General features: G+C 60.3%; 1 protein-coding gene across 2 annotated transcripts in view; it reads left to right on the top strand.

Moving 5' to 3' along the window:
* Positions 1-3,451: 3,451 nt before the first annotated feature.
* The window catches only part of FAM20C (FAM20C golgi associated secretory pathway kinase), a 48,418-nt gene continuing 32,524 nt past the window's right edge, over positions 3,452-19,345 (top strand). The window contains exons 1-4 of one of the 2 annotated variants that reach the window (XM_086692528.1): positions 3,452-4,551; positions 6,399-6,577; positions 17,726-17,804; positions 19,155-19,244. In XM_086692528.1, the coding sequence (XP_086548654.1) occupies positions 3,941-4,551; positions 6,399-6,577; positions 17,726-17,804; positions 19,155-19,244 (959 nt within the window). In that variant the 5' untranslated portion in view covers positions 3,452-3,940. The remainder of the gene's footprint in view (positions 4,552-6,398; positions 6,578-17,725; positions 17,805-19,154; positions 19,245-19,345) is intronic. The other variant, XM_025923336.2, reaches the window with a different exon arrangement.

A 19,345-nucleotide genomic window follows, 5' to 3' on the forward strand; every position in this document is an offset into this window, starting at 1 on the left:
TCCTCAAAAGTCACATCTGCCCTTGGTCTCCACCACCCTCTGCTTCCCTCAGGACTCCTGCCAGCCTCACCCTGCCCCACCAGGGCCGTCTGGATAAGACCACCAGTGGTCAGCCTCTGGGCCACACCGGCAGGCCATCGTGGCCTCCTGGTTCATGGTGCCCCTTCTGTGTTCGCCTGGTTGTTCACACGCCTCCTGGCCTCAGGGGCAGAGGTCCTGGGGCCCAGGCCTCGGCCCCGCCGCCCATTCCCACCCGGTCCTGCGGGCACATCTACCCGTGGCTCTGTACGCTGGCACTCACAGTCCAAAATCAGACTGCTCATGCCCAGCACCCAAACCTGGGGCCCTCAGTTTCCCCTGCCCCATGGCTGACCCCTGATTCTACCTTCAGGGGGTGTCTGAGCCCGAGATGCGGGGAGCCCACACCACCCAGGTCTGAGTGGCCACCTCCCACCGATAACCGGCCCCCCTTTGCTGTGCTGGCGCAGCCCCCAGCCGGCCTTTTCCAGTCCTGAGGTCGCATGTCCCTCTTTGTCCCTAAGCCTCTGCTGGATGCTGGCCTGACATGGCCACCCTGGCCCGCTGTCTCCCCCTCACTCAGTTCCAACCTTGAAGAACATGCCAGATGCACTCCTAACCCAGGGCCTTGGCACTTTCGGTGCCCTGCCCAAACACCACTCCCACAGACTTCCAAGTTGCTAATTACCACACAGGCACGTTTCTAGTCAAATGTCACTTTTTGGGGGGTCTTCCCTGGCCACTCTGTATAAATAGCCCTCACCTCACCCAGAATGTCCAATCCCCTCTCTGCTGCACCAATTTTATTTTTCTATGTAATTCTTGTTACCACCAGACATATTCTACATTGGCTCATGGGAGCTCCAGCCTTTAGGAGAAAAAAGTCCCCCAAATCTTTCCCTGGTCTCTGACAAGGCCTCATGTGCGGCTCCTTGGGCCCTTCCCGGAGCAGCCCAGCCTGGCCCACCTGGCATCTGCTCAGGGACAATAAGACAGAAGCCTAAGGGAGCTTCCGGCCCCACGTGCATGTGTGTCTCTGCAAACGTGTGTGTGTGTGTGTGTGTGTGTGTGTGTGTGTGTGTGTGTGACTGGATGTGCCTCTGTGGGTGTGAATGTGTGTGTTTGCTTTTTGTGATTTCCATGGATGAATCAACTGGACCACATGCAATTACTCCCCAGAGCAAAGTACAAGGAACCAGGCAGAAACATCTGGACGAGGGTTTTCATGCTATGTCCCCTGTGGTGTGGGCTCTGTTTTCAAAGGCCATTTCATGTGTGCACCTTAGCCCGCTGACACCTAACCCAAGTTGGATGGTGGCTTGTGGTCTGCTCTGGGCACCCGCTCAGCACCAGCACAGAGCTGTGAGCGAGGCATCATGGGAGGCTCCCACTTAGTGGAGCATGTGCATTTGGGGGGAGACGAGCCATAAACCGGAACAGAAGAGTTGCCTTCAGATGGTGACGGCTGTTGTTAGGGAAACAGAGTGGTGGGACGTTGAGGGAATGGGGGTGGGGATACTTCGAAACCATTGTGGACAGTGAGACAATACTTCCTCAAGGTGATAGCTGAGATGAACCAAGAACTCCACAAGGGAGCCATCGAGTGGTGAACAGGAGTCCAAATAACACCTCAGCTCCCAAGAGAGGTCAGCGGGGGTGGGACGTGAGGCCCCCTACACGATGTCTATGGTTCCTGGGGGCAAGCCACCCCACGGCCACCCTGAGGACACTGGCCGGCGGAGGGCAGGGGGGGGACAGAGGCTGCAGAACCCCACAGTCTAGGGAGACATTGTGGGGCTCAAGGTCCTGCTCCCCGGGGCGGGGGCTGCTCACCAATCTCCGTTCGGACATCATCTCCTAGGCCACCTCCTAGGCCTCTCTCTAGGTAACCTCGCCCAAAGTTCCCTTTGCTGCACGCAAATGGTGCAGTTGGTGTAGAATGGAGGGGCAGCTCCAGCTCCAGGTCGGGCCCACCTTCACACCTAGTCCCCTCTAACGCCCAGCTCCAGAAGGGCTGAGCAGCCTTTCACTTACTTCAGATGGCCTCCGAAACCCTTACTGCACTGATCAGTTGGGCTGAGACTCCTCTCCCTCCTCGAGTATCCAGTGGGCGCCCACTACATGCTCGGTCGGCACTGGGCCAGACACAGAGATTCAATGACGAGTCTCTTCCTGAATGCACGGAAGAGAACACTGAAGTCCAGAGAGGGCAGTGAGATGTCCAGGCAGCACAGCAAGTGGAGGGGAAGGCAAGGGCTCCCTCCTAAGCGCCCCACCACAGACTGCTTCCTTCTCTCTGCTGCCGGAGAGGCTGAGAATGTGCGGTGCCTCGAGCGCTCGCCTGTTTGCTTGATGGTGGATGTGTTTGGACCGCCTTCCCCAGCCAGGTCATTACCCTTCTCACCGGGACTTTGGCCTGACATTCACATTAATATTCCCTACTGGGGGCCGGGGGCCCAGAGGCTGTGTGGGCCCAGAAGAGGTCATGCAGAAGGGCCACGTCTGGGTATGGGTGGCTGATTTTATGCATCTTGTGAAGCAAATCACACACACACACACACACACACACAGGGGCGAGTGAGGGAGGTGCGGCCTCTGCAAACACCGGGTACCTCCCAGTGCCAAGCAAATCTTAGGCGGGAGCGCCCGGCGCCACCAGAGTTAAGGCGCAGGCGTGTCCCCTTGGGGTGGGATGGGGCCCCAGCCGGGTGCAGGAGCCTCCCCCCTGCTCTGGCACCCCCCCAACCCCCGCCCCAGATTGGCTCTTGGGGCCAAATACCGAGCTCCCCTCCTCTCCTCTCGTCCGAGGCGGGGGCGGGGAGGGGGGCACAAGGTCGCCGCCCGGCAGGGAGCTCATCCGGCGGCGCGCAGACGCCCAGCGGCTCCGGGGAGGGACTTGGCCGGGGCTGCGGCCCTCCGCTCATCTGGGGAGGAGCCGGGAGGCTGCAGCTGGCGGCGGCCGGCCCTGGGCGGACAGAGGTCCCGGGGAGCCACAGCCTGGCCTGAGGGTCCCTCCCCTCCCGCCCCCCCCACCCCCCGGCGACAGCGCACCCCCCGGGCCCCCCCGGGGCCTCTCTCGGCAACCGCGGGAAGAAGGCGCCCTCTCCTTAGCGGGCCCGGAGCTGCAGCGGCTACGCGGGGCGCGGCCGAGGGGAGGAGAAAGGAAAAAGGGAGCGGAGTCGGCTCGGCCTGGCGGTGACTCGTGGGGCCGCGTCTCCGCCAATCTGCGGGCGCTGACGCGGGGGGCGGCTCCGGGCTCTCGGATATCTGCCGGCCCGGGCGCGGGGCGCCGAGAGGCTCGGCCGCGCGGGCGCTGCACCTGCCCCGGGACCTCCCCGGCCGCTCCGTGCGCCCCCCAACCCGGTGCCCGGCCCCTCCCAGTCCCCCCCCACCCCACCCCCACCCCGCTCGGCCTCAGGTCCCCGCCTCCGGGGCCCTGCCCTCAGGAGCCGCCCCTTCTCCGGCTGGCCCGCCCGGCGCCTAGCGCGGCCCACGGACCCGCTGAGGGGTTGCGGGGAGGCGGTGGCGCGCCGCACCCCCCCCGGCAGCCGCACCCTGGCCTACATGGGCCGTGGCGTCGCGCTCCTGCGCGCCGGATGAGCGCAGAGACCCCACGCCGGCCGCTGCGTGCCCGGGGCCTCACCCGGCTGCGCCCCCAGCTCCGCGGACGAGGGCCGCCGGGCGCGGCCGCTCCAGAGAGGCGACAGGGGACGGCCCCGAGATGGCCAGGCCAGCGGGCGCTCTGGCGGCGGGCGCCCTCCACGTGGTGCGGGCCCGGGGGCAGCCCCCGAGCTGGTAGCCGCCCGACGCCCGGTGGACGCTGAGCCGCGCCGCGGCACTTGGGTCGGGCCAGGCCAGGACCAGCCGGGGCCCGGGCGGGGCGCGCTCCCGGAGGGCGCCCGGAGCCCCAGGCCGCGCGGCCATGAAGATGATCCTGGTTCGCAGGTTCCGCGTGCTGATCCTCATGGTGTTCCTGGTGGCCTGCGCTCTGCACATCGTGTTGGACTTGCTGCCCAAGCTGGAGCAGCGCGCCGTGCGGCCGCCGGGGGAGCCCGGCTGCTCGTGCGCGCAACCCGCGGCCGAGGCGGCGGCGGCGCCCGGCTGGGCGAAGGCGCGGGGCCGCCCCGGGGAGCCCCCGGCCGCCGCCTCCGCGGCCGGCGACGCGGGCTGGCCCAACAAACACACGCTGCGCATCCTGCAGGACTTCAGCTCCGACCCCTCCTCCAACCTCACGTCCCACTCGCTGGAGAAGCTGCCGGCTGCCGCCGAGCCGGCCGAAGGAGCCTCGCAGGGGCAGGAGGCCGGCGGCCCCCGCGCCCGAGACCCCGCGCACCGACCGCTGCTCCGAGACCCTGGACCCCGCCGGTCGGTGCCGCCCCCTGGCCCGAGCGGGGACGGCTCCCTCCTGGCTGGGCTGTTTGAACACCCACTCTACCGGATGGCCGTTCCACCGCTAACGGAGGACGACGTGCTCTTCAATGTGAACAGCGACATCAGGTTCAATCCCAAGGCGGCAGCTGAGAACCCTGACTGGTGAGTGAGGCTTCACGGAGGGGGCAGGGGCCGGGGGTAAGTGCGGGCAGGCCCCGACCCCTCCACCGGGCCTTCAGCCTGTGCTCCCTTCCCAGGAAAGGGCCTTGCACATCCCAGGCATTGTGTAAAGAGGCCAGAGGCTCAGGAACCCTGGGAGGGTATGGACCCTCACGGCCAAGCAACGCCCCACCCAGGGGAGCTTTGTGGGGGTGGGGCAGCATGCTGTCTCTTGCTCAGGGCACTGCCTTTGTCTCCAGAATGACTGCCTCCTTGAGAAGGGCTGCTGGGTGGTTTGGGGACTGTTCCCTGTGGAGCCAAGGGAGGGTCAGTGCTGCCTTCATAGGAGAGCCATGCTGGCCTACAAGCTCCTGGTCTCTGGCTCCAGAAGCCCAGTGGGGCAATGCAGGCACCGGCTGGCAAGGGCATGAATGAGAGGAGCCACTGCCCCTAACCTTTCCCCGGGGAGCTGCCGGCTGTCAGGCCTTCCAGACACTCGGCGACGTTTCTCTAGTGGAACATCAGGAAGGTCTGCAGAAGCCTAATGAGCCCTGTAAGCCAGTGGCCGAGAACAAAATTAGCAGAGGGGCGTGCTGGCCCCAATGAGGCAGAACAAAAGGGCTCTCCCAGCCAGGGTGCAGACAGCAGGCTCCCTTGGAATGGTGCCAGCTGCGTTGGGTGACAGCTTCATAAAAGGTGAGAAGCATATCCCAGGAGCACTTCTTTAAACTGTCCTGGTGTAAGCCCTTCCCCCCCCCCAGGCCCTCCTCAGCCACACGGAGCAGAATAGGCAGATGCGGGACCCAGAGAAGTGAAATATTAACTAGCGGCCAGGCCGGAGTAAATAGCTACCTGCAAGAGGTTACCCAAGCAACGCAGGGAAAGGCCAGGTTTCCAAAACATCTCATAAAAATCCTTTCTACCCTGAAACTTGACCAGGCCCAGGCGTTTCTGTCTAAGTACACCAAGGTGTTCGGTGGCCTTTGAGCTTTGACTGCTGGCCAGGTTCAAGGAAATGCTCAGAAACTTGAGAATCAGAGCAATGGCCCAGACCTGGAGCTCTTCACAGGAGAGACACAGCCCAGGGCCGATGGTCAGTGATGCAGCCCCTGCGGGACAGGATTTGGGGCCGGAAGGGCCCTATTTGCGGGCGAGTTGGACCTAGGAGAAGAAGCTCCATTTCCCTCCGGCCCAGCAGGAGTCTGTGTGCTCCCCCAGACCGGCCCCCGGGCTCCAGAGATGTCATGTCAGAGGATGCGCCACTTTGGGCCTCAGCGGGAGTGAGTGCCTCCTTCCTTCCTCGCTCCCCACCCAAGACTGCTCTCGTTAAAATCAAGTTTAGCTTCTTGCATCATCTCTGCCCCTGGTTGTTGGAACCAAAAGAGAGTGCCCAGGGAAGGTTTCTGACGGGCGGGGCGTGTCTGCGTGTGCGCATAGCGTGCGGTCAGAGACGGCTCGCTGGTCTGCCCCCAGGAAGAGCTGGTGGCCTCTCACCCCCCAAGCTGACATGAGGCTTGTTGGGCTGTTTGGGTGACCCCAGGACAGACGAGGCAGGGCCTCACGCTGATGTTCTGGACTTGGTCCTCACGTAGTTACAGCTGTCTGGGTGTCTCCCGAGCGCAAGTAGGAATTACGGCCTTTCGCTATGTCATTAGTTACTAGAACGGCAGCCGCAGAAAAAGTGCCGATGTCCGCAGGGTCCTGTCTGAGCAGAGGCCCCTTTGAGTACGTCTGCATCGGTTTGGACCCAAAGTGAAAACCTTGGCGTGGGCACCAGCTCCTCCTTATCCATCCGGGCCTCAGCACTCCGTTCCTTCCCTGCTGACTCCCGTCACCTTAATTTTCTGCAGGCCGCGCGAAGGCACGGAGAACGAAGAGTTCTTGCCCACCGGGGAGGCGGCAGTGGACTCCTACCCCAACTGGCTAAAGTTCCACATCGGCATTAACCGGTACGAGCTCTACTCCAGACATAACCCCGCCATCGAAGCCCTGCTGCATGACCTCAGCACTCAGAAGATCACCAGTGTTGGTAGGTGCAGGTCTGGGGCTGCAGACGGGCACCTGCAGAAGGCAGGGACTGCCTTCCTCCGCAGGAGACGGGGGGGGGGGGGGGGGGAGCTATCGCTCCTCAGCTCCTTGCCGGAGCATCACCTCCTGGGATGATTTATGTGGCACCTTCTGGGAGGGGAGCGATGCTTTCGATGCCGTCAGTGGGCCAGGGGCTGCTACCCACTGTGACAAGGCTGGCGAGGGAGAGAGAGGGGCCTCAGAGCCTTGCTGTTGCGTTCCGCTGACCCCCTTGAGGAGGTCCCCCGGAGGAGCACCCCCCAGACCGCAGGTCTCCCCTCCAGGAGTAAAGAGGGGACACACACCCCTGGTGGCTGCGGCCCCTCCCTCAGCACAGCAGGGGGACACATGCAGAACTCACAGGCGTGTGGTTCGGGAGCAGCTCTGCATCAGAGCTCTGCCAGCTGCTCCTGTCATCTCCTGTGCGCGAGGAGTGACCAGGGCTCGACTGCCTGGGGTGGAGGCCTGAGCACTTAGTAATTCAGAGGCAACATCTCTGAGTACTTTGGGATCTGCTGACTCGGACAAAAAGGGGCATCCAGTTACTGATTTCAGGCAAACGTGTCAGGGGCAGTTTCTGAGCACGGAGGTTTGGTGCCATCGTTCTCGGGGCTGTAAGCAATCGTTTGTGAAGGTCCCCACTAGTCACCGGCGGTGGTGGCTCAGTGGCGAGAGGGATGGGCTGAGGCCCTGGGGTGGAAAGAATAGTTCTGGGGGTTCTGCCAGGAGCTGGCCTCGGTACACACAGCCGGGAAGGGGTGGAGGTAGGCCAGTCGGGGGGTGACATGAGTGGAGGTCCCCACCCTGTGCTGTGGAACAGACGGACAGTTCTCTGACACAGTCTTCCCGGCGTTTTCCCGAGGAGCCACGGTGCTGAAAGGGCCCCAGTGCGCTGGGGCTCTGTCCAGTTGCTGACCAGGGGAGTGAGGCTGGCAAGTGGGTTTTGCGGGGGGCCTATCGGGGCTGTTTCCGGCCCTCTCTGGCCGGTGCCGAGCTGTCTGCTGGGCACCCGCCACATGCCAGGACTGCTCACCCGCGTGACGGAGAGCTGGCAAGAACAAGCTGGCGTTTTCCTCTCTTAGCTGGCTATGCCGGAGGGGTCTGAGCACCTCCCCAGACCCCAGCCCTGTCCCAGCTCTCCCCGTGGAAAGCCCAGCCTCCCTTCTGCCTCTTGCAGGTGTCAGGGGCTTTAGGCGGTGCTGGGAAGCAGGCCGTGTGCATGACAGGAACTGTCCCCAGACAGCCACAGCCGGGTGCCCCCTTCGCTCTTGAGACATATCCCGGGCATCGACCAACTCACTCCTCACCCGTTGAGCAGAGTTTCTCGGGCACCTGCTGACCTCCAGGCCCCGTTCTGCATAGTGGTTTGAGGGTGAATGAACCTCAACAAGATTCCGCCGCGGATGACCCAAGAGGCCCAGGGAGGCCAGGAGACGGACACACTGAGGAAGACAAATGCTTTGAACGCTGTTTGCACAAAATCTAGGAGGAGGGTATAGAAAGGAGATGACCTTCATTTGGAAGGAGGGGTACGGAGGACCTTCTGTGAGAAAAGACATCTGATCTGGGGCTTAGATGAAGCGTTTGCAGTTGTCATAGAAGGGGGCAGGGAGGGCTGGGCTTTCCAGGGAAAGAATAACATTTTAAAATTTAAAATTAAAAAATTTAAAATTTAAAATTAGAAATGGTTTTAGACAATACAGTATTAAAAGAGCCTGCTCTGCGGCTGTCCGTGGTGCCCCTCTCTGCCTCAGTTTCCCCATCTGTCCAATGGGCTTGTGCCCGCTCAGGTACACTGCATTTGTTCTAATAAGATGACGCGTGTGAGTCTGCAGGGTCACCACTCTCAAGTGTGGGGTCTGGGGTGCAGGAAGGGCTCCTGGGATTCCAGACGCTGGCCAGGCTCACCATGTCCTTCAGGGAACAGGCGGCCTCCAGCTCTCCTCGGACACCCGTGCGATGCAGAGGACAGGGCCTGGCAGCTCAGGGAGAACACAGGCACCCTGCTCTCTCTGCCCCCCCCCAGGGGTCTGGACTTGAGGCACCTCCCACCCACTTTTGGCCTGCCCCTGGGCAGGGGTGCCTAAGTTTCCTGACCACGGTGGACCGAGCCAGGGGCTGGGGATCTCATCCCAGGGTCCTGCTTGGCCCAGGCCTGGTGGTGTGAACGGGGAGTGAGTTCCTGATGGGCTGTCTGTGCTGATCCCACTCACTCCTAGACTGCTCTGGCCTCGCTGGTCTTTTCCAGTCACTGTGCAGGACCCAGTCGGTGCTGGGAGTCTGACTGATGCCCCTGGTGCCTGGTGTGAGTCTGGGTTGGCAGATTAATCTCAGGTACTTTGGGTTCTCACGCAGAACATAAAAGATGGTTATGACCTAGACCCTATAATCTCCACTTGCAAATCTGAAATCCAAGTGTAACTCGTTCAACAGCAAAACCTGACCCAACCTGAACTTATATGGAGGCAAAACCTTAATTCACAAGGCTATTTATGAACCCTTTTTTCTCTCCCTTGGAGTAAATATTCACATGTTCCTCTGAGGCAGTAAGAGTATGTTTAATTACGGGGTTCTGCCCAGACGTATCGGGGCCGCTACCTAATGTGTGGGAGGGACACGTTATTTGCGCCTTCTGTCAGCTGAGATGTTTGAAACCCTGGAGCGCTTCTGTCCTCCGAGACTTTCATGAGCGGCGTGGCCCTACGAAACTATATCACAGGGCTGCTGAGAGGCTTCGATGAGCGAGTAAAAGAAAGAGGTGGAAATGGAGGCTAGGGAGCGTCTCTGCAGGCAGGTGTGTGTTGGGGCAGCGTTCCAGGGCAGACCAGAGCCTCCTTGCTTGCCCAGAGCAGCGCGAGCTGGACAGGCCAGGGGAAGGCCTCAGTCGACCCTTGGCCCATCACTCCCTGCTGCCTCAGTGTGCCCCCAGGTGAGCTCACACTTGTGAAAAGGCTCTGGTCCACAGGCAGCAGTAGGAGAAGGGCTGGCCCTGCTCCGGGGCTGCAGGAGTCCCTCAAAGATGCACGCTTCCTGGGCGGTGTGTGCTCCCACATCCAGTGGGATGTTCTGGTTAAAAACCCAGCTGCTTGAGGCCTCAGCCCCTGGCGGGGCCCTTGGCTTAGGAGAGCCAGCCGGGCAGGTCTGTAAATGCAGGCCCTGGGTAGGAGCTGTCTGCTGCTGGAGGCCTCTGTGCCTGTCACTGCTGTGACCCGGAGTCGGGCACAGCCTTTGAAGGTTTCGTGGGGGACCCCGGATGGCAGCCCCTTTCCTGGAGCCCAAGCCTGCCTCAGGGCCAAGGTTCGGCAATGCCACCCACCCTCCTGAACACGAAATGGGAGAAAGACGTAGAAATCACACTGACCCACACTCATGGTGTACAGGCGAGTCTAAATCTAAAGAGCTGGAGATCCAACCCACTTCCAAAGCGCCTTCTGCAAACCGGGAACCGCCCCCACGAGGCAGGTCTCGCGCATCCCTGCTCAGAGCTCTGTCCGTTTCACCTTCAAGTTGTGCATCCCGCTACCAAACGCGAGCCCGGAAACATTGTTTCTGCAAGCTTCCCAGAGCTTCCTCTCGGAACGGTTCCATTAAATCACCCCCGTTCGGAACCGCTCGATCCACTTTGAAGCACGTGTGGCCTTCGGTACAGCTGCTGTGGCCGACAGAGATTTATTTATAGCCGGGCTCCTGGCTGCTTGGTAACGGCCGCTTCACTGCCTTTAAAGAAGCTTGGGACGTTATCTACCTCTATTCAGCTTGAAATCAGGCATGCAGCGCCTTCGGCTCGGGCCAGTGATAATTAAATCGCTATCGTGCACAATTATGGATGCAAAGAATAAATGACACAATTAACCGCTCTGTACTTGGAATTGCTTAATAAGGAAAAGAAGTCACTAGCATGAGAGGATTCAGGCAGCCTCCAGCTGAAAGACGCCACCCATAGTCCATCCAGGTCGGGACACGACCGTGGTCGGTCCCTGAACAAAGAGCTGCTCCCTAAGACCGAAGTTTTGGGCGCTAATTGATCTAGCTGGGTCGGGACTAATTGGCCAGTGAGCTTCCAAGAACAAAGGCTGTGGCTGGGACGGCCAGGGTGGGCAGCCGCCCTGGGGGCCCCTGGGGGCCGCCCTAATTGGTCGGAGGCCAGCTCCTCAGGAAGGCAGTTCCAGCCCCAGAGAGGCCACAGTCCCCCTCCTGCCCTGGGGGCCACTCGGGGCCCAGAACTCAGATGCTGGCTCTCCAACCTGTAAACTGACCAGTGACAAGGCTCAATCCGCGGGAGGCACCATAGGTCATCAGGGAGGAAGGACACAGCCCACCCAGAGGACGATGGCAGGCAGCATGCCAGAGAAGGCGATACAGCTGAGCCCCGCCCCCCCCTCGGTTTCCCTTCCAGCCATCTGGTCCGAGATCAAGAACAAAGCCCACCAAGTGGGTACCTGCTTTCTCCTTCTTGAGCAGACAACAGCTGGGGCCCCGGAATCCCACAGGCATGTATTCTACTGTGTCCCTTCCCATTGCAGGGAGGGTGCTGGGTTCCAGCTGGGGCTGTGCTGGACTTTCTCTTTGAAGTACATTTAATTATCAAAATAAAAGTGAGCAGTCTTAAAGAGCATGGTGCGCATGGCCGTCTAGGCTGGGGGCAGCTACCGCTCAAACATCCTGGGGGTGCCTGTGAGGCACGGAAGTTTGGTGGAGGCCTGCCAAGGCTTCACGGCGAGTGGGACGGGAGGACCCAGGCCCTTGTGGCCGCTTCCAATCCCTCGCTCCGAGCAGCCCCCTCGATGCCAGCACCAGGGTACCCACCAGTGACGGCCAAATGGACACGCCCCCCACTGCTCTCCGAGGGTCCACGTCCCTCCACGCCCAAAGGCAGTACACGGGGCTCTGCATGGCACCCAGGGGTCTGGAACACGGGTCAGATCGCATTCCCACCAGGGGGTGAGGTGCGTGGGGTGGGCAGGGACTTAGGTGCTCCTGGCACCACAGTCTTCAAATCTGAGCTGTCCATGGCGAGGCCTTTGCTTCCTCTGACCCTTAAAACAGGCAGTGGCTGTGAAAATATCCGGACCACCTGCCTGACCGCAATCCCTAAGGACAGACCTGGGTCCCACTTCCCAGACGAGGTGACAGAGGCCAAAGGCAGTAACATCAGAGCTCCCCCCCCGCCGCCGACTGTGCTGGGGCGGTGCTGGGGTCCCTGGCCGGACGGCACCCCTTTGCCCTTCAGGGCTATCTCTCTCCTCCCACGGAGGCTCTTGGTCCTTGGCCCGACCCCATCCTTCCTCGGGGGGATCCCAAGAAATGTAAAGCCTGTTATGGTTGTTCTGGGGAGAGCTGTGTTCTGGGGAAAGACAGTGAGCAAAACCCAAGACTGTCCAAGCGTCTTCGTGGTCACGGAATTACAGCGTCCGCAAACGTTAGGTAATAAAGTATAGGGTGTGCTATTCACACATATTGACACGTGTGCTGACTGATGCATGTGTGCTAATGATCGCTGCTCAGTGCTAACCTACCCCGTACTGTGAACGCATACTGGAGGGTACGGTTCCCAAGCGACAGCAGGAGAGACAGAGCTGACATCTGTGGTCTGAATGGGGCAGTCAGTCACCTGCAGGAAGCCGGTGAGGGAGGAGAGGGCACAGAGGAGAGGCGGCGTCGGTGGGGTAGAGGGAGCCAGGCCAGACACCGGTCAGGTGCCCCTCGTGTGTTAGTGACCGGATGACAGTGGGGCCCAGGTTTGGGAGGGGACACGGAGATGGAGAGGAGGTGGCATCTGGGCAGGTGCCGTGACAACCCTGGCCTTAGCCTGGCCTCACCTGTCACAACCGCTCAGTGGGGTCGCCTCCTGGGATTAAGGCTGGCCAGGTTTGGATGGGCCCCCGTCCCCTGGGAAACGTGGAGACCCAGCCAGGGGAGGGCACGTCCACACGGGGCTCTTGCCGCACACCTGGGCCTCTCCCCGAGTTTGCCTCTGCTTCTGTGGCACCTCGCAACCCTGCACTGGGCCTCACCCCTCAAGTCTGCCTTCAGGAAGAAACCCCACACTGACACCCTGCCTCTTGAGGCCTGGTCGGCCTCTGGGCCCTGCCACCTGGGCCCTCAGCCCCCCAGGTCCCCGGGCCCATCCTGCAACAGCAGAGCGAGGCCACCCACTTCCGAGCACAGGCGTCTGGGGGTGTCTGCCTCTCTCCCACCCCAGGTGCACACGTGACCTTCACCATGGCTTAAGGCCGTTTGCCTGTGGGTTTTGGCAGGGAGACCACACTTGACTTTCGAGCAGAGAAGTTCAAGTGCCTTCCGGCTGGCAACCCCAGCCCGGCAGACGGGACGGTGCACCCAGACGGGAAGGCACACGTCCCCAGACAAGACAAGGGCGGTGTCCACAGCAGGGAGTCTTAGTCACTGGGAGGTTCTAACGCACCTTAATTTCTAGTTATTCTCTTGTCTGTGGGGAGGAGCCCGTAGCACAGTGGGAAACAAGGGGCGACAGTGCACGGGGAGTCGCCTTCCAGAACAAGAATGACTAAACAGGCCAGATTTGCATAATAATTTCGTATTCAAGAAAACCAGGACTACGGGTCCTGGAAAGAGCTGATGTGCTGTCGCTGATTGGCCCTGGAAGGAATAATTAAATCCAGTGACCCCAGTTATTACATGGAAATGGGGACATCGAATGGGGCTTAATCGGGCCTCTAATTTTTTTCATAATCACTTCTGTGTTCACGTTATTAAAAACGTAATAAATGTTCATTGTAGAAATTTAGAAAGCACAGATAAGGGAAACAGGAAATTAAAATCATCTGTGGCTCTACTCTGGGGGGGTCACCACTGAAGCTTATCTGTGCATCCAGATTTTCCCATGCGCTTGGTAGACACCTTCCAAAGAGGCGGCTCACCGAACGTAAGTGTTCAGAAGCCACTTTGCTTAGTAAGGAAATCCTAAGCCGTTTGCTGTGTCCGCAGAAGTTCCTGGGAGGCAGCAAGAAGGCTGCGTGGTGTTCCTTCACACGGGGTGGCCTGTGTTGTGCGTCTGCCCCCGGGCTGGGCATTTGAGGTTATTTCCGGTGCTTTGGAGTGAAGTAGAATTTGTTGCTGGCTTTGCTTTCCTGAGGAGGGCGCGGGTTGGAAGAGCATCACCACAGACCCACGTCGCAGGCTGGTCTGGGGGAACTGTGCCTCTAGCACCACCCAGACCCCAAGACCGGCCTCGGACTCTGCACGGGAAGGAGCGGGCTGTGGCCAGGTGGGGAACCGGGGGGGGGCGGGCTGGGCCTCGGCCGTCACGGAGGCCCTGAGACCACAGAAGATGCTCAGAGAGCTTCAAGCTCCTGGTCATTCTCCACGCTCATGACTGTCAGCCGTCTTGAATGTGCTGTGTGCCCGTGGAGTTCTAGATGCTTCACGAGCATTACCCGCCTGATTGCGACAGCAGTCCTGGGAGGTAAACAGGACTGGCATCCCCGTGCCGCATGTGAATTGGCTGTGCCAAGTAATACATTTCCCTCATTTGACTTGACCCTGGCCACAGCCCCTTGACAGAGGCTGGGCAGGCATCTAAATGCCATCTAACACAAACCAACAGTAGGGAGGATGAGGACTCCTTCCAGGGTGCCAGGCCATAGGGAGCTGGGCACAGACTCCAGCCTCAGGGCTCCTCCACACCAAAGCCCCCCAGTATAGCATCCCTCCAGTATAGGACCCCTCCAGTATGGCACCCTCCACTATGTCCCCCCCAGTATGGCACCCTCCAGTATCACGCCCTCCAGTATGCCCCCCCAATAGCACCCCTCCAGTATGGCGCCCTCCAGTATGGCACCTCTCCAGTATGACGCCCTCCAGTATGCCTGCCCCAGTATAGCACCCCTCCAGTATGATGCCCTCCAGTATGGAGCCCTCCAGTATGCCCCCCCCAGTATGGCACTCCTCCAGAATGGTGCCCTCCAGTATGGCACCCTCCAGTATGCCCCCCCCAGTACAGCACCCCTCCAGTATGATGCCCTCCAGTATGGCACCCTCCAGTAGGCCCCCCCAGTATGGTAACCTCCAGTATGGTGCCCTCCAGTATGCCTCCCCAGTATGTCACCCTTCAGTGTGCCCCCCCAATATAGCACCCCTCCAGTATGGCGCCCTCCAGTGTGGTGCCCCTCCAGTATGGCGCCCTCCAGTATGCCCCCCCAGTATAGGACCCCTCCAGTATGGCACCCTCCAGTGTGGTGCCCCTCCAGTATGGCGCCCTCCAGTATGCCCCCCCAGTATAGGACCCCTCCAGTATGGCACCCTCCAGTATGCGCCCCCCAGTATGGCACCCTCCAGTATGGCGCCCTCCAGTATGGAGCCCTCCAGTATGCCCCCCCCAGTATGGCACTCCTCCAGAATGGTGCCCTCTAGTATGCCCCCCCCAGTACAGCACCCCTCCAGTATGATGCCCTCCAGTATGGCGCCCACCAGTATAGCACCCCTCCAGTATGGTGCCCTCCAGTATGGCGCCCTCCAGTATGCCCCCCCAGTATGTCACCCTCCAGTGTGTCCCCAATAGCACCCCTCCAGTATGGTGCCCTCCAGTGTGGTGCCCCTCCAGTATGGTGCCCTCCAGTATGCCCCCCCAGTATAGGACCCCTCCAGTATGGCACCCTCCAGTATGCGCCCCCCAGTATGGCACCCTCCAGTATGGCGCCCTCCAGTATGGCGCCCTCCAGTATGGAGCCCTCCAGTATGCCCCCCCCCAGTATGGCACTCCTCCAGAATGGTGCCCTCTAGTATGCCCCCCCCAGTACAGCACCCCTCCAGTATGATGCCCTCCAGTATGGCGCCCACCAGTATAGCACCCCTCCAGTATGGTGCCCTCCAGTATGGCGCCCTCCAGTATGGAGCCCTCCAGTATGCCCCCCCCAGTATGGCACTCCTCCAGAATGGTGTCCTCTAGTATGCCCCCCCCAGTACAGCACCCCTCCAGTATGATGCCCTCCAGTATGGCGCCCACCAGTATGCCCCCCCCAGTATGGTAACCTCCAGTATGGCACCCTCCAGTATGCCCCCCCCAGTATGGCAACCTCCAGTGTGCCCCCCCAATATAGCACACCTCCAGTATGGTGCCCTACCAGTATGGAGCCCTCCAGTATGCCCCCCCCCCAGTATGGCACTCCTCCAGAATGCTGCCCTCCAGTATGGCACCCTCCAGTATGCCCCCCCCCCAGTACAGCACCCCTCCAGTATGATGCCCTCCAGTATGGCGCCCTCCGGTATGCCCCCCCCCCAGTATGGTAACCTCCAGTATGGCACCCTCCAGTATGCCCCCCCCAGTATGGCAACCTCCAGTGTGCCCCCCCAATATAGCACCCCTCCAGTATGGTGCCCTCCAGTATGGCGCCCTCCAGTATGGCACCCTCCAGTATGGCACCCTCCGGTATGCCCCCCCCCAGTATAGCACCCCTCCAGTATGGCATCCCTCCAGTATGGCGCCCTCCAGTATGGCACCCTCCAGTATGGCGCCCTCCGGTATGCCCCCCCCCCCCAGTATAGCACCCCTCCAGTATGGCACCCTCCAGTATGGTGCCCTCCAGTATGGCGCCCCTCCAGTATGCCCCCCCAGTATAGCACCCCTCCAGTATGCCCCCTCATTATGGCACCCTCCAGTATGGCGCCCTCCAGTATGCCCCCTCATTATGGCACCCTCCAGTATAGCTCCCCTCCAGTATGGCGGCGTCCAGTCTGGTGCCCCTCCAGTATGGCCCCCTCCAGTATGGCACCCTCCCCCAGTATAGCACCCCTCCAGTATGGCACCCTCCAGTATGGAGCCCTCCAGTATGGCTCACCCCCAGTATGGTGCCCCTCAGTTATCCTGTAGTCACCTGGCCTTGATCTTCACCTCCATGCACATTCTTCCCCACCCATTTGCTGACCCCCTGGAATCCAGGAGTCATCCTAGGTTTCTTTCTCACCTCCATACCCCACACCTACTCCACTAAATGATTCCTTGGACCCCCAGATATTTCTTTAATTTTTCCATTTTCCCCACCTCTGTCATACAAACCGCCATCATCTGCTGTGGCTGCCTCAGCCTCCTTCCCCTGGCTTGCACCCTCCACCCATGTAGCCGGCCCCCCTACATAGTGGGGGGCGGTATCTACCTGGTTCCTGGCTGTTCTACTGCCTTCTGCCGACCACTCCCTCCCTGCTGGCAAAGGACTGCCACACGGCCAGGTGCCCAAGCCACCTCCCTCCCACCCGCTGGGATGGGCGGGTGCACAAGCTTGCTCCAGGCTGGAAATGTGCTCAGCCGCGCCCTGACTCCCGCCTGTGACAGAAGCAGAGCTGGTGCCTGGTGGGGATACAGGGGGCCCTCTGTGTGACCTGTTTCACGTGGTCTGGCCCTTGCCACATAGATGGTGGGGTGGGCCAGCCCACCCAGCTCCTGAGGTGGCCACAGGCCAAGCCCAGCCTCCTACCCCACATCTTATGGAAACCCCTGTTTCCCTTCCTTTAGCCCCATCCATAAGGGAGAACCGCAGTCTGGGGAAGAGTGGGCCTTTTCAGGGATTCTTTAGACTTCTCAGCTGGTGCAGCATCTGGGAAACCATAATGTTGCTTCTGGAGCCATGTCCATCGGGAGCCCCCCGGAAGGCCCCTATAATGAATGAGCTGCTTCCAGCCAAGGGGTCTTCAGGGTCTCAGGTTAACCCTGCTCAGGCTTCCAACAGAACCCCAGAGACTTAGTCGGGGCAAGCAGTGGTGTGTAGGCGTGGGTGGGTGGGTGTGTGATGAGGTCGTGCAGGCGTCTGGGGGAGAGAGGCGTGGCTGGCAGGTACCTATACCTGGCCATCCTTCCTAGAAGCCATTCCCTTTGTCTATGGGTCAGACTGCCTGGGAGATTCCGCCCCCCGCCCCCCCCCCCCCCCCCCACTGCAGACCCAGCACCTAAATATCAAGGTGGGATGTGTACCACTGTCAGTGCAGGAAACCCCAGACCTCCCAGACAGAATGGAGCCCGCAACCACATCCAGAGGCCCAGGCGGGGCCTCGGGACCAGGGTGGGAGCTGCTCACTTACCCACAGAGGGACGAGCTGAGGGCAGCAAGTGACCCCGTGTCTCTTTCCCTCTCTCCTGCAGCCATGAAGTCGGGGGGCACGCAGCTCAAGCTCATCATGACATTCCAGAATTATGGGCAAGCACTGTTCAAACCCATGAAGTAAGTACTGGGGGCCGGTCGGGACTAGGGTGCCAGGTGTGGGCACGGTGTGTGCTGGCACACGCAGGCACCAAGTTTCTAGTGGAAAATGCAGTGTTTCCTCCCAGAGGTGTTTCGGGTGAACTATGGGTGACTGCTCGGGCTTTCTCCCCATCGAGGCAAGCGGGCGGCACAAGGGTCCGGTGCCCTTACCCGCTCCCCTTCCTGGCCTCCCTCCCCAGTCCTCCCTCTCTCCACCTTCATCCACTGGCCGATCATTTCTACCCCAGGGAGCGTAAGTGTTTTAAACAAGGAGCCCGAATATGGGCACCAAAGAACGCCCCTAAAGGAGGTGACGTTTGCCTCTCCTGCCTGCCTTGGGGGCCAGCACGCTTTTTTATAAAGGGCCAGCCAATAGATGTTGTAGGTTTTGCAGGCTGTATGGTCTGTGTGTCCACTAATCGACTCTGCTGTCCTAGCCCCAAAGCGGCCAAACAACGTGTCGGTAAACAGACGTGGCTGTGTGCCGATAAAGCTTTATTTATAAAACTAACAGGGGGCTGGGTTGACCCCTCACCTGTAGTTTCCTGCTCCAAATAGAGCAGAAACCATGCTACCAAAATAAACATTAGGGTACTCGTTGGCACACGAAAATTTGTGGGAATGGTGGACAAGGGATATTTGACATCCAGGCCATCCCAAGAAAATTCACAAGGAGCATCGTGGTTTTGATGTCCGCTCCGGTGATCCTGGGGCTTGGGGATCCATGTGGTCCAAGGTTGCTCTGCCACCCTTTGTTAGCCCCAACAAGGCTGTTTGTGCACCGGCAAGGGTTTGTTGCACCCCCGAGTGCCCACAAGGACCGTGCAAGTTGTGTGAGCCTGCCGCTCTGCGAGGTGGTGGGACGAAGGGAAGCTGTCTTTTGTTCACCAGATCGTGGCCATTTGTCCTGATACACGATTTTCAGAATAAGCTGGAACATCTCTTCTGCTTAATATTCAAACGTTGAGGATGATGGTCACTAATTGAGGAGCATTCCAAATACCTTTCGGGCCAAAGAAAATATAGCTGCTAGTGTGTAACTTGTGACCGAAGGTATGATTTTGTGTCAGGGTGCTTCTGGGACTCTTGCTCTCATGCCTTGGGCCACATGTCCTGCTGGGGGCTTCCCCGAGGCTCCGCTTGACCTGTCTGTGGTCTGGGGCTGCCTGGAGCAGGTGGGACCTTATTCACACAGGCAAGACGAAGGCACCAGGGGAGGGCGAAGGCCTGGGGCTGCCGGGATACAGTGGGCATGCCCCATGCTGAGGAGTGCTGATGCCACCCCTGACTGGGTCCGTGAGCACAGCACCTCCTTCCCTGTGGCTGCAGGAAGGGAAGTTGGCACCTCCGTCAGGAGAATCGTATAGAAGAGGCAGCCGTTAACGGGCTTGGCTGTCTCAGGAGGACGGCTGGAGACAGGTGTGTGGACAACCAGCATGGTTCATGTATCCCCGAGTCACGAGGGATGACTGGGGTGAGACAGCTAGAGGGTATGCAGCCTGGGGGCAGGCACGGGCTCC

This window comes from Puma concolor, chromosome E3 (assembly GCF_028749965.1).
Source record: "Puma concolor isolate L17-30 chromosome E3, mPumCon1.1.hap2, whole genome shotgun sequence".
Taxonomy (NCBI): Eukaryota; Metazoa; Chordata; class Mammalia; order Carnivora; family Felidae; genus Puma; species Puma concolor.